This window comes from Acanthopagrus latus, chromosome 9, assembly GCF_904848185.1.
Source record: "Acanthopagrus latus isolate v.2019 chromosome 9, fAcaLat1.1, whole genome shotgun sequence".
NCBI classification, from domain to species: domain Eukaryota; kingdom Metazoa; phylum Chordata; class Actinopteri; order Spariformes; family Sparidae; genus Acanthopagrus; species Acanthopagrus latus.
The window spans coordinates 7690342-7705513 of record NC_051047.1 but is presented as its reverse complement, the minus strand read 5'-3'; the positions used below and the strand labels follow the sequence as shown (position 1 = coordinate 7705513).

Below are 15172 nucleotides of genomic sequence, written 5' to 3'. Positions count from 1 at the left end.
TAAATATAGTAGTAAATACCATAAAATCATCCATTATATAAAACGAAGAATCATCATCATCATCATCATCATCAGTGTCTGTCGTGAATGCATTGTTCATGTATGATAAATGATTAATTCATAATTAAATACATAACAATCTTCAGGAGCAGTTTATTGCGACATAGCAAGTTTTTACAAAAGAGTGATGTAATGCCAGTATAACACTGCCTGATAATGGCTGGTATAGTTTTATAATGTGACAATGTGGAAACACACAGTATATAATGCATCATTTGGTGACCTCGTCTCTACAAGACACTATACAATACATGGCATTTGAATATTGTAAAAGAGGCAATATATAAATTGATCACATTAAAAGTTAGAAAAATGTGATAACTGTTCTAGAAATCTACATATGTGTGTGTGTATATATATATATATATATATATATATATATATATATATATATATTCTGGCACAGAAATCAAAAGACTTTTTGTTTTGTTGGAAAGATATTGTGTAATCACAACACAAGGCTAGCTCACTATATCAAATCAACAGAAAAAAGATAATTACTAGATATTTCTTCAGCACCAGCACTGGATGTATGACAAGAGGTGGAAATGTTGTTTTTTTTTTTTCCAGAATATGATCACAAAAGTTTTCATCTTAAGTTTCTGAAGGTTTTGAATGCTACCCACACATTGTTCTCTCCCTGGCACCGACAATGACTCAGCTGTTACTAAATAGGGATTCTATCACATAAACTGTTTCCTCTCCTTTTCAGTTTATTCCCTCAAATTCATTACAAAAAGATTACATCTGCATTTTGTTCTCTGCGCATACATTTTTAAAATATAATGCTGTGACAAGTAGGAGGAGAGCATAACAGTGGCAGCATGTACAGATACAGTACATGCTAACATGTTGTGGGTCAAAATGCAATGATGCATTCAAAGTCTTCTGAACTACTCCCGAGTGTGAGGTGCTGTGTGATTTCTTTAGCTGATCCAAACCTTTAATTCAAGATAAATTAAAAATACATACTATATACAGTACAATATCAAAATGTTTCGAAGTGAAAACATTTAACTTGCAGAGCAACCATGAACTGATGTTCTTCTTGAAGACACAAACAGAACAAACAAAACACATTTTACGGAACACAACCTTATTGTTAGAGCGACATTTAGCACCCTGAAATCTTGTCTCACCTCGTTATCAGAGTTTTAAAACTTATTCTTTGAAACGCAGAAAGAGATATGTGATCAAAATAATGTTAACTCAAGGTCCTCTTACAAGCATTTGGAGCTCTCAACCCATCTCTGAACAGGAACAGCGTTAATATCTCTTGCCCCTGTATGAGTAAGATATAGTACAATGTCACTTAATGACAACTACGTGAACTCCTTTTGCTGAAGGAGAGATGCATTTGAAAGTGTTGGGGAAAGCTTTTAAGTGGAGCTTGAGTTAAATTGATTTTGAACAAACTTTGATGCTTTCAAAAACAATCGTTATCAGGATATATCTCCTGCTATATGAGTTTGCTAATTTCACATGAACAGTGATTAGGAGAAATTATTAGGAATGTAGAGTTTCTTCTTCTTCTTCTTTTTTTTTTTTTACCCCAAAAAGGTCAAATATTTATGTTCAGAGAGAATTCAGGTTCCTAATCGTAGCCCTAATCCATTTCATACTTTAGATGAGGAAAAAATCTTAAGGTTTGATCTAATGTCAAAATTAAAAATACAAAAACTCTATTTAAGCCTTTTCGTAAAACAAATACAGTCAGAGTACAATAAAACAAACATAAAAAAGGTCCACGTGAAAGGAATAATTGTGCTTTAGTTTGATGAATTGGAAAATATAAAAACTGTTTACATTTAACAACATAACGTGTAGCTGAGTCTGAAGCCACTGAGGGGTTCTGCTATGCAGTTTCCAAATAATAATAAAAAAATATATATAAGATGTGATAAATGTTGTGGACGCCAACTGTTCTCAACAGACTCACTCTTCTCCACAAACACTCACTGTGTGAGTACAGCGCTCCCAAATATAACATTGTCCAGCAAAGGCCTCTTCTCATACACTTAGCTGCCATGACGGTGGTAGGCCTGGTGGATTTACATGAATACACATATTCTTCTATTATACATTAAAGTATGTTACAAATATGCAAAGTTGTTTTCATACAAGTCATGAGAAAACCTTTTTCATATCAAATAAACAGAAATACACAAGGTCTACACATGCTGTAGCATCTATGTACAGTAATATAAAAAAAATAAACAGGCAAAGACGTACATGGATCTTTTCAAAAATCTCACACAAAAAAGATTTTAAAAAAGATCTCTTTTTGACAGAATACACATAGATTATTAGTTTTAAACACGTGATTGTAGCCTAAATCTTCTTCTCACAAAAACCCTTGCGATCCCAAGTCCACTCCATATTTTGCCACCATTTAACATCGCATCAGACACAAACAGACACAACATTTTAACACACTGAAAAATGAAGTATCGTGGACACTGACAGTGACTGGTTGACAGTTTGCTGTGGCACAAACAGATGATGCTGACCCTAATGTGAACTGGATTTGGAAATATCTAGTCTGTGGAGTTAAAATTACTCTCAATAAATGTGCATTTCTGTGCAACCTGGTTCATTTTTTCTATCCTCTTTGACATCAAGTGAGTGGAATTATCACTCATTTTACACACTGCTGATAACATGGAGAGACAGCGAACCATAGGAGGGCTGTGTTATAAACACACTGCCAATTATTTAAACCTTGAACACACCTGAACATCCATTAAAATTGTGCTTTGCCTCATAAAAAACAACTACAACTACTGTTGTGCAGATCCACAGTAAGTGCAGAGTTCCTTTGCAACAATCAGTTTACGTAATAACTTTTACATATACTTGAATGTTTTCACTTCCAGAATGTTTAGTAAAAATGGGGCTTTGAGTTGCAGCATTAATGGAACTAAAGGTCCAGTTTGTATGATTCAAGAGGATCTTTTGGCATACATGGAATATAATATATCAAAATTATAACATTATAATAATAATTATATCCACTGGAGCTGGTCCTCCTCCAAGGAACTGCCATATTGCACTGTGATGCTCCAGTGTGTGTACAGTACAGTATACCTGCTGTTTAGGGCAATTAAACATATGTGAGTAACAAGTATGAACACAAACAATCCCGCGGTCAAACTCACACACAAGTGTGAACACAACATAAAGAGAGGCTTTTTGCATTTTCACTGGCCAGTATAGAGGAAGGTGAGATGAGGATTTGAGGATTTGCCTGACAGCTGTCTGTGATGGAATAGCAGAACGTCCACATGACTGTGGAGATGCACAGTGCCACTTCCTTCAACAACGGCAGTTGGTAGCGTTTTTTAATGTCACAATGTCAGCGCATTCAAAGTCTTCATAATCAGTGTTCTTTACATGCTGGGTCTTTTCACAATGTACTCATCACTGTGAATGTTAAGTTACACTATGGCCAATGAACGTTTTTGTTTATAAGTATGTGTCAGGTGTCTGTAAAATCACCTGTCAGGAAGCAATAAACAGTTCTTGCCCACAATTAAGCACCTGTTTTAAATCGGAGGGCAGAGTCATTTATACTGCAGGTAACAAGAGCAACAGTGCTAATGTTTAAAGGACAACTTGCTGGGCATTATTGCTGAATAAGCAAACACTTGACCACTGATGCAGCAGCCCAGGGTTCAAGTTCTTCCTGTGGCCCCCCTCTGCATGTCCCACCCCCTCCCCCCATCCCCATCTGTAGTGTAAATAAAGCCATGAAAATGCCCAAAAAACACTTGTTTTGTTTAAAGCAGACTTAGGTATATTATTCACTCAGCCTCATTGGATAACATTTACCAGTGAAGCATCTCTAGATATTTGGGTATTAGCCAAATCTACAACAGAAACAAGGCTCTCCTAGGAGTTGTGTGGAGCAACATGTTGACCCCTTTCAGCAGCTGATTTGACTATAAAGTTTCAGCTAGTAGTGTGCCAGTGTCCATCATCAGACATGGATGATTAACGTGGACAGACCTTAATGATACCGGAACAATTTAGTGTACTTTAAATGAATTGTACTGACAGCCTACTGGAGAGCAGGTAGTCTACACAAAACTGGGTTAGGGCGACTTCATCAAAAAGAGCCGGCAGTGTGCAAAGTGGAGGGCCAGGCAGGCAGAATCGAACAGTCAGAATATTTGAAAAGAACTGAAATGCTACTTTCCCCAGCTTGGTGTTCAGGACGGCGACTACTCAGATTTATGGCAGTAAAGGTCTTTAAGGGCTTTCAGTTCTTCAATAAGCGTCTTGTTTTGGTTCTCCAGGACAGCCACTCGGTTCTCCAGACATTTAACATACTCCTTCTTCTTCCTGCGACATTCGCGTGCTGCCTCTCTGTAGGAGGGATCACAAACAATTTGTCTGTTTTATTCATTTTGGTGGTTGTTGGGGCCTGTTCTGCAGGCTGTTATGATGTATCTTGAGACATGTTAGGCTGGGTATTTGGAAGTTTATGAAACAACAGTAAAGACATGCACGACTGAGATAAAAACACACAGACACACTTCCTACTCTTTTCATACCTGTTCTTCATGAGGCGGACTTCCCGTTTGCGGGTGACCTCCTCTGTGGCGCCCTGGACAGGGAGGGCAGGGGAGGAGGCCATGACCACTCCCGGGGCGATGGTGCTGGCCGGGGCTGCTCGGATCTGATAGGCCTGGACGTCACCTGAGGCAGCTGAAAGATGGGATTGGCAGAGAGTGATGAAACAACTTTAACTTGGAGAATCAATGTGTCATTAGCTTGTTCGCTGGCTGAGAATAGTGAAATATTCTGTTTTTGCTACAACCGGGTAAAAGTTACGATTGTTGGAAAGAAGAAATGCTTTTCTTTTTGCAAGATTACATAATAAAACATGTAACAAAATCAATGGCTACATTCAAAGGCAATAAATGGAGGTGTAAAATCAAATATCAGGTGTTTCATTCCTATTCAAAACCACTTCATTGATACCGACGAGAACAGAATCCTCTCACCTTGGACCACCACCTGGTTACTGGGAACCAGTATCTGCTGGCCGTCGCTGGTCTGTGCGTACTGGAGGATGGTGGCTCCAGGCTGGGCTGCTGCTGCGTTGGTCATGGTCAGAGTCTGAAGGCCCTGGACTCCATCTGTACCGTTATTAGCCAGCTGAATGGCCCCACCTTGCGTGATGGCAACTGTGTGTTGGATGAGAGGGACAGATTGCCAGAGGGAGAGTGAGAACAAATGACGGGTCATCAAATCAAAGAGAAGGAAATTTGTTTTTATCCATAATGGCCAGGAACCATCATGGTGAGCCGTCCATCAAGAGGTGCTTGCCTGTTTTATGCCTTACACCTTTAATGTTCAAACATGATGCATCATGCCATATTCTGATGATTGTGTCCAAACTATTCTGTCTGATGAAATACTCCCTCAGACAGCTGGTGAGTAAACAACTGACTACTTTCTTAGAAAAAAAGAATCGGTCTCAACAAAAGAAGCTTGATGAAATAGCTGGAGGATTGCCCAGATCCATCACAGCTTTCTATTAGGGTTCTAAAGATATTTTCAGCCATATTTATCTATCAGGAAGAGACACTCCAAGACAAGGTGACATTAGATACACTTCCTTGACAAGCTGAAAGCAGCAGCTCCTCCCTCAGCCAGCCTTCCCTGTCAGGCAGTGACTTCACAGTAACAGCAGAGGGAGAACGACAGAGGACAGGATGAGCGTTTGCGACTGATTTCTATGTTCTACATTAGTATAAAACTTTTCAGGAGTATCATTTATTTAATTTGAATGTTAAGTTTGGTTCAAAGGGGATATACAAGTTAAAAGGGGATTACTGACCACTGATAACTGTGACACAACCTGTAATGTTTAAATAGGGTGTGGCAGGTGGAGTTCACTCCATCAGCTCCACCGAGCCATCTACTACTTACTGTACTGGCCGCTGCTGGTCTGGTAGATGGGTGTCGGGACAGTAACGGTGGTGATTGCGGGGGTGGCGGCGGCAGCGGATGAATCCTCCTCAGCCTTTTCCTCCTCGATACGAGGGACGGCTGGTGCGTCGGACGAAAGGTCGTTCAGGATTTTCCTGTTGAGAGAAACAGCGTGGAAACTGTTTCACATTTATTCACGTCAAATATCGCATTTGTTTCACATCACCTTTCGATGAGCATTACCATGCCCTCACTGTTTTGGTTTACACTGAAACATAAGATAATGAGATACTCGCCGGAAAAAAAGGGGAGCATGAAAATTAATTGAACTTTTGTCCCCTACAAGCACATTTGAAAAGACAAAAGACAAACAAAACATACAATTTTCACTTTTGCAGTTACAGATGCACATAAAAACCCTTTAAAATTGTAAATATTAAAGCCAATAAAGTAACAAGTAGCCTTTAAAATGTTATAGTTACGGGACATCATGGTGGTGGTCACACACAACGCACACACACACACACTCTACCTGTACGAGGGGCGTCGTGACAGAATCTCTCTGCGCTTCTGAGAGTCAGTCACGCTGTCTACTGACTCCTGTGAGTCCTCGCTTTCTGCTATGGTGGAGATCTGGAAAAAAACCAGACAAACCAATGAATCAGACATAAATGCACAAAAAAAGCCTTCTTACTTCACAAGCTGTAAATTGTGGCGAAACGCCTACAACTAGTAGTGCGTATGTGTGTGTTTACCTGTACAGCCTGGACCTGTGGGGACTGGATAACAGATGGCTGTGCAGCCTGGATGACACCGTGGACCTGAACCGTCTGTCCGTTGGGAAGCTGTACCAGCGTTACTGTGGGACCTGTTGCTGAGGCGTGGCCCGTCGTCATGGATACCTGGAATTTAGAAATGATGTGACCATGCTGACTGCTATGTGCACTATCATTATTTCTTTAAACATATGTGCCATCAAAATTGGTGTTTAATGTTGTAGCTGCACTTCCTGAACCTAAATAGTAACTAATTTCTTCAGGACACACAAGTTTTCTGTTACCTGTGCCAAAGTAGCGATCTGTGCAGAGGTGATCTGCTGACTCTCTGTCTCCGTCACAGCAGTCTCCACCCCCTGCTGAACCTCCACTGCTGACTCCATCTTCATTGGCTAAGCTGAGGATTGGAGAGAGTAAGAGAAGCTGGTAAAACTGAACTTCTGTGGAGCTGCAGCTTCAATACCTGTAGATTAGGAAACGTCTCTGTCTATGGCTCCTGGTAATGTGAACTGAATCCTATTCCAAATGATGACTGATCAGGTCTGTGACAGCCCCATAATATCTCTGTAGGTTTCAGTGCTGCTGACACAGTTTTCTTGCTGGTTTTACTCGAAAAGTGTTATCATATACGTATATAAGTATTAACATTAAATACACTGGGGTTAATTAGAGATAACAAGTGGAGAATGCCCCTTGAAGCCAAAAATAAGGTGTGGTAATGCACAAGTCTGTCTAGATGAATTGTTTATGCAAGGCAGGTGGCTCTACGACTGGCATGTACAGCCGACAATAAGGGCTCCAAACGCTGAATTTGTTCATGATGACAGCTACATTTGTATCTCTGGTTACACCCTACTGCCTCCAGTACGAACAACAGGCGACATCATCTGTAACACCAACGGTCAGACCGTCTCCTCTTTCTAGATGTGTTAAGATGTTTTAATGAAGAGGTTAATCAGCTTAATCTCCCTTCACCAGGCACCACCTTGAGCGCTTCCACTGTTATACAATTACAGTACACAGTATGGCAGTGATTTATTTTGTTGAGCTGCAGCGATTACTCAATTAACCGATCAAAGAAAACAATTTCCTACAAAATCGATAAATAATTTCCTTTGCTGGTTCCAGCTTCTAATTGTAAGGATTTGCTGCTTTGATATGAGTGAATGAAAAGTCTTTGGGTCTTCATTTATACAATCTATGGCGCACGATCTAAAGCAAGTGACATAGGTGCATTTTTGGTGTGTCAAATTCCCTTTTTGCTCGTTAAACTGCAGATAATCCGGGCAAAAAGTCAGGTGCACGCCCACAAGGGTTGTATTTAGACTGTGAATTGGGCATGGGGGCAAACTAAAGCAATCAGAGTGTCATCTATAATTCCCTTCAAGAGCCAGGTGTGCCAGGAGCTGGAGCTCTGCTATTAACTGTGGCACTCTTCTTCACTGAGGAACAGGTATGTGGACCCTCTGCATCTGTCCTCTCCCAGTTATCTGTCCCATCAACAACTCTGTTTGACTGCATGAGAAAACACACTAATATTTAACTGAGGAGGAGGAGCGCTGCTGAGCTTCCCTCTGTGTCTGCTGGTCTCAGATGGGATAGCTCATAAAAATTATCATATTAACCAACTGCAGGTGGGTGAAACAGCTGTGCATCTTTAATGAGGAAAATATTGACGACATTACCTGCAGCAGTCCTCCAGCAGCAGAAAACTTGTGAGTCATCAACCGGTTACTTATCAAAAGGTGACAGACACAGTCCAGATTCATACTGAACACCAGGTTGGAGTGAAGCTGCTGATTCCTGTCTGAAAGGATTTATTTCAGAAGCTCAAAGCTGAATTCTGTTTTCTCTGGAGTCTTTGCTCCTCAGCTTTTAGTTTTGCTGATTAAATGTCCCGCAATATATATTTACAGTGACATTACTGCATTCACGGAAACTTTAAAAAAATAATCTGAAGCAGCCTGTGTATCATACAGTCTCAATAATGTACTCCTCAAATAGCGGAAAACACACCTTTGACTTTAGACCAGCTTTTTGACAGTCAAGATAGCAGAACGCCATCAGTGTGTCTGACCACACCTCACATAGTTGACCACAAGTACATTTGCTAATTGTACAACGTGGGCGTGAAAAAGACAACTGCCTCGGACTGAAACAAGCAACACATGCGCTGCACCAAGCGTAAGACAGAGCCCTCTGGATATTGAACTGTTGGTTTGACTATTAATATTTTTCAGATATGTGAAATCATGAAAGCTAGCAGCAGTTTGGGGTGGCCTTTTGAGTCTTTATTCGCGAGCAATCTATTATGGCTATTCTTCACTGGAACCCACTGGCTTCCACAAAATGATTGCTAGTCTTCTTGCAATACATACATATAGGTAGCAGTATTAATCAGTATCAATCTACAACATATCGACACATTCGATTCCATATTTTTTCTGGATGATGCCAGCCAGCTTGAGCAGAGACAGACAATTAGTCAGACTGCATCAAGTGTCTACTTTCAGTTGAGAAAATGAAATAAAACAACCCCATAAAAGTTATCAGCAACTTAGTCAATATATAGTGTGATAACTATATCATAATCCCTTAATTGTAGTTATAACAAGTTCCTCCTGAAGTACCCTCACTCAAACTTAAAGCTCATTTGGCTGTCATATCATCATTAGCATGTCTGAGACTGTGCCTGATGACACATTAATTATCAAGAGACAACAAACAGTTTGAGTCAAATAAATTAATTCCAGCTCATTCTAATTACCTTCATAAAGTGTAGTTAAACTGTACTGGTAATAGTCGTGTTCCCTGCTAATGGCGTTTGTCACCTCGGGGGTTTAACACAGTCTAGGCGGGCCGAGATGGAGCTTCTTGCAGCAAACTCATGGCTGACACACTGTGATGCTGCTGCTGCTTTTGGACCGGGTCGTGTTGGATCAGTGCAGATCAACAAGACGCACTGGAGCCGCAGAGAGCTGAGTGTGTGTGTGTGTGTGTGTGTGTGTGTGTGTGTGTGTGTGCTCAGCGTGATCTGGGCCGCTTCGCTGTGATCTCACACTGTGCGTAGCTTCTCCCCGCTGCATGATTGGCTTTACACATTTCTCCCTCTGCTTTTCAAAAATCACTCGGATGCTCCGTGTGTGACAGCGGAGCCACATGGCCGGGCAACGCCCCCTCCACCCTCCACCTCGACCCCTCCTCCTTAACCCACACGCCGCTCACATCCCGAGGGGGTCAGAGACCACCGCGACTTATTTTGACGGACCAAGAAAAACAAAAAACAAGAAGCGTGTTCTGTCTCCAGGCCTGATCTCGTGTTTTGCAGCGGGCGAACTGAACGCGACGGCCTGCAGCGGCTGATCTCCGTCAGTCAGAGCCGAGCACATGACAGAAACGGGATGAGGTAGATGTGAGGTGATGACGACACCTTATAATTCCGATTATATGACGCCTCATTAATGGGAATAAATGAACATGTAGCGGGGAATGGTTTCAAAGCACCGTTAAGGGGGAAAAAACGGCGCAAATCTGTGCGCACACAGCTCCGTCCGTTACAGGACGACATGACAGCTGAGCGTGCGGACATCGCCGCGGTCCCGTCACAGCCCCCCGTGTGTCAGCCCACCATCTAGCCCCCCTGGCTCGCCGTCAGAGCCACACATTTCGCTCCGCTTCCTCTGAGGCGGCCGCAGCCTCCCCTCCCTCCATCCTGCCACAAACACACCGCGGCGCCATGATCTCTTTGTTTCCTCCACTGGGCCGAACCCGACCAGACCGACACGTTCCTACGGCCGCGTCCCATCTCTCTGTGCCCCGGACACCGCTCCGTCCTTACCGATACAGACTCCCTCCGTCACTCCCGGGCCTCCGGAGCTCCACTTTTATTCTGGCCGACACGTAAGAGCCCGCGTCAGGCTACACCTCCGCCGCGTCACCGGGAACAACAACACGGAGATTGGAGAAGGACGAAAAAGCAGATGGCGACACGGGCCGGAAATTACCGAGGTGTGCACGGAGAGAGCCGGAGAATACCGAGGAGAGGCGGATCATGACGACCCCCCTGTCCTCGGGAAGCGCTCGGCACCAAGACGGTAAGGCGACCACCGAACACCTTCACTTGGTAAATGTGTGTTTTTAATTTTAATAATTCACCTCCAAGTCAATAAGCATCATCCTGAGTAACTACTTGTTTCTGCAATTTTTCAGGTGCCGTCAGTTCTCAATGGAAGTTATCATAGTTTTGCGCAGAGTTAAATTCATGCTAGGTTCAAAAGGTTGATTAGCCGAGGTTGTGCCATAGTAAGATCCGCAAAGTCAAAACATGTAGACTGTGATCTGTGTAGCAGTCATAGTCCGTCTTCATTATCTTTTGACGAAGTATGTTAGCATTTAATAATTGATTATTAGTAATATATTTAGTATATTTTATCAGTTCAGATGTGTCCAGATGTGTGGTTAATGAACCAAACTCCCATTAGTGTGAGGCTGTATCACTGCAGTCAATCAAATTACTGTCACCACAATACTGATCAAATTTTTCTCAATATCTCATTCAGACGAGGGATAAATGAGACTTAAAAATTTAAACAATTTTGATTGGGTAGTAAACTGCTGAGAAACTTTATTGCCACCTTTCCCTTCAGTACAAAATCATTGCAAGAAATCTGTCATTGGGGCAGAACCACCCCTGACTAGAGATCGGCGATCACAGTAAATTCAAGCCTTTCTCCACATTTGTGAAGTGTAGATAGATTTAACAATCTACAGCTTTAATGTAACCCCCAAAAAACCATAGACAGTTGAAAATCAAAAGTCAAAATCTACCCATTAGCAAACACAGGTGAATCACTTCCAGGTCACATCTGTTGCCAGGATTGATTTCTGTGCTGCTGCTCAGTGAGACACCTTACACAAAGAATTTCAGTTATGCATCAAACATAACTTTTTATACAGTACGATGCAGTGTAATTAGAGGCTAATTCCATGTCCAAAATATTTCACTGCTGCAGCAAAGTGCTTTGACATGTAGTGCAATTTGCCTTTTAATGTCCAAAATATTGCATTTTCTGCATATGAACAATTAACAGTTCCTATAAAATTGCTTTTTGGATGCTCAGAAAAATATAGTGTTGACACTTGAAGTAATGCAGATTTTCTTGTAATGGATATGACATCAGTCATTTTACTTTTTACAGATACTATTTTGAAGGCATCTCAGCCACAGTGAAAGATGCCCTTGGCACTGATGCTCCAGTCACCCTTACTGACTCTCAGGGGAATGAGAATTCAGACTCAGAAGGCACAAGAAGTAAGTAATATGATCTAACACTTGCTTGCAGTTTATTATTTTGAATTAAGGTTAATGTTTATTTTGAAAAACAGAAGTAAACTAAATGTTTTCTGACTCTCAAGCCAACCACTACTGGAAACAGAATTCCCGGAAGAGTTTTGCCTTGATGGACGAGGACTTCCAGGAATTCGGGTAATGGTAGGTATTGCAACATGAGATGAAGCAAATGCCAATGTGGAGAAAAAGGTTTCATTCCTTCGTTAAATAATTTATTGAATTGACTCATGTTTTTTCTGTACCTTTAAGTTGCAGGGTCGAGGACAGCAATACTGTCCAGCAGGCACTTGACCAAATAAAAGAAATGACAGACAACATAACCTGGCTGTCTGAGGTGGTCAAGTCCAGGACTTTGGCATCACTGACCAGTGCTGGGCTGCAGCCAGCAAAGGAAGGTCTGTCCTGCCCTGTTTGCAAAGGTATGTTTATATATTGCATGAGCATGCTGCTGATGCATTCCCTATAATTACAGTGCAACAATGCAGTCTGCTTCATTGTTCTTCTTAGTTTTACGTTACTAGTGTGCTCATACATACATGTATACACACAAATACATGCATGCACACACAGTAAGTTTTCATTGTTACTTACTTCTCTTTTGTTTGACATCTTGCAGATATAATGGAGAGACCAGTATTCGTAACCTGTTGTGGATCTATTGTGGGGTGCTGGACCTGTGTGGAGCAGCGGCTGGTCAATTCTGACACTGCAACAAAATGGCCTTTGTTGGATATGCAGAATTTGAACAGTCTACCATACAAGTTTCTTCCTGGTCACACATCTTGACTAGTGCGGCCTTCAGAGGGAAATGTACTCTTGTTCACTTCTGACCACATCCTTTCAATTACATATAGGCTGGGAGCCAGGTCCACCCCTCATGATGTTTTTTGCTACCCTTCTTTTACTGTTATTTCCTGTTATCCCATACATTGGGCCATCACAAGTTGTTTGGCCTCAGGGGCCAAAAAACTCCCTTTTTGAGAAAAGCCTCCAGCGAAATGATGTAATTGCATATATTAGGGTCCTGCAACTGCATAAATGGTCAAATAAGTCAAATACATTTTGCATCCTGACACATAGGGGAAACTATCAGAATAATACTCTGGGGCTTACTGCCTTTTGATTTTCAAATATCACCCTCAGTTTATCCCAGAAGACCAAAACAAATTGTCATCAAAGGCGATCATTTTCAAACATTTCATTATCCATATCACTGCATTATGAAAAACTTCCCACATTTGAAAGCTTCAATTGAAGTCCAAGATGACCTTTCTGTCTAGAAGATTACACCTGATGTGACCAAACTTCTCCAGTGTACCTCAAATAGGAGAAAATGGAACTTTCAGCATTACCCTTCCAAATGGAATTACTCATGTTTTCTTGCATATAAACAATATCTTAAACAAGGGTTGAGACTTGAGTTATATATTGTTATACTTTATGAACTTAATTACATGAATAATGTTACACCCCCCGGTGGACCAGGGTATCAGGATGCAACATAACAGATCAAGCAAAGGAGGGTTCAGTCACACAAAACCTGGTACCAAAATAAAAGATTTATCGAAGAACAAAGTCCAGGCAACAAAATGAATAACAATGACTTAAGCATGCAGTCTGTTATCAAGAAGCCAGCGATCACAACAGTATATCCAAACCAAAAGGCCTCACATCACAACAGTCAGACTCAGAGCAAAAGACTCTGACGTTGTCTTCATCCTCGTATTATACCAAGTCATCAACTGTCAACATCATCTTATCAACATCAACCAGCTGGCTGAACATTACTTAGAGGAACACATTTCAGCTCTCCTGGCCTTGCACGCATTTACTGGTGCTGACTGCACATCAGCATTCAAAGGCAAAGCGAAGGTGCAACCGATGAAGATTCTGAATCAGAACTCCGAGTTTACCCAGATTTTTGCTGAAGCGGGGAACTCTTGGGAGCTTAATGAGTGGATTCTTGATGATGTTGAAGAGTTCACCTGTTGCCTCTATGGTTTCAGTCATCAAATCAAGAAGGTTGATGAGGTGAGAGAGATTAAAGTCAAGAAAATGTGTGGCTCAAGCCTTGAGCTTTGACAGGGTATCTCCGTAGGTTTCTCCATCTTCCCACCCTGCAAGTCAACTTCCAGGTATGCGTCTGGAAGAGGGCTCACAAGCACTACCTGGAAATCCCATCCCCTCTTGCCCATGGATTTCATGTAAACACAGAGACTGGCAAGCTAGAACCATTATGGTTTGAGGGTGACCTCATCCCCAAAGCCAAAAAAGATTAAAAAGACTTTGCTAGCTGGCCTTGTGAAATTGAAAGAGACACATTCAGAATATAAAGATGAGTTTATGGATGAGACTGCCAGAATTTTTTAAAAGCCAAAAGGAGCCGGGACAGTTAACAGGAGGAGCTGAGATCAGGCATCTCCCTGGACACTTGCATGCAAGCCCCCCGACATTGCACAGGAAATCCTTTCACATGATGACGGAGTTTTTAGTGTTGCACCCGCAAGGCAACAAGTCAGTTGTTTTTTGTCACCATACCTTGGTTAGAGGCCATGGCTTTTCCTGTGTAATTTCCGAGAGGAGCGAACACATTAGATGAAGCTAGAACCGTCTCCCTGTCCCCGAGCCTCTACTTTAATTCTAGGCTCTTTGCTGCAGATCCGCGTTTTGGAAGTGACCAGAGTTGTCTTTTCTTTGCGCAGTTTGCTACAGAGACTCAGCTCCCGACAAATAGTTTGTCTATACAAATAAGCAAAGTAAAGTCAAAAACCAGAGACACCAGAATCATTAACATTCTCATGCTCCAGGATGAGGATGAGGTAGAACAGCTCATTATGAGCCAAGATGCAACCAGGTTCATGCAGCCTCTTAGAGGCACTTCAGCCTATTGGATTAAAACACTTAAAGATGTGCACGCGATGATTCGTCAGATTGGAAAACCAACATTTTTTGCCACGTTCTCCGCTGCTGAGATGAGATGGCCTGAGTTCATCAAAGTTGAAGCAGGGTGAACTAGGGCTGTTTTCAGATTTAGATTGGAAAACAA

General features: G+C 41.8%; 1 protein-coding gene and 1 long non-coding RNA gene across 5 annotated transcripts; one reads left to right on the top strand and one right to left on the bottom strand.

The window, feature by feature from the left end:
* Nucleotides 1-614: 614 nt before the first annotated feature.
* Nucleotides 615-10762, bottom strand: creb1b (cAMP responsive element binding protein 1b). Of its 2 annotated transcripts, none has more exons than XM_037110388.1 (8): nt 10615-10762; nt 7061-7173; nt 6756-6902; nt 6533-6633; nt 6001-6155; nt 5070-5252; nt 4617-4770; nt 615-4428 (listed from the first exon to the last, which is right to left on the bottom strand). In XM_037110388.1, the coding sequence occupies exons 2-8, from the start codon at nt 7163-7165 to the stop codon at nt 4284-4286; spliced, it is 990 nt and encodes a 329-aa protein (XP_036966283.1). In that variant the 5' UTR covers nt 7166-7173; nt 10615-10762; the 3' UTR covers nt 615-4283. The 2 variants fall into 2 exon arrangements, with proteins under 2 accessions (XP_036966283.1, XP_036966284.1); XM_037110389.1 differs by lacking the exon at nt 10615-10762 and adding an exon at nt 9544-9815.
* LOC119026206 lies at nt 10746-13755 on the top strand. Of its 3 annotated transcripts, none has more exons than XR_005077067.1 (5): nt 10746-10870; nt 11975-12087; nt 12192-12267; nt 12376-12545; nt 12743-13755. It is a non-coding gene; the product is annotated as an uncharacterized LOC119026206 (long non-coding RNA). The 3 variants fall into 3 exon arrangements; XR_005077068.1 differs by having other exon boundaries at nt 10845-10899; XR_005077069.1 differs by lacking the exon at nt 10746-10870 and adding an exon at nt 11024-11078.
* The last annotated feature ends 1417 nt before the right edge of the window (nt 13756-15172 follow it).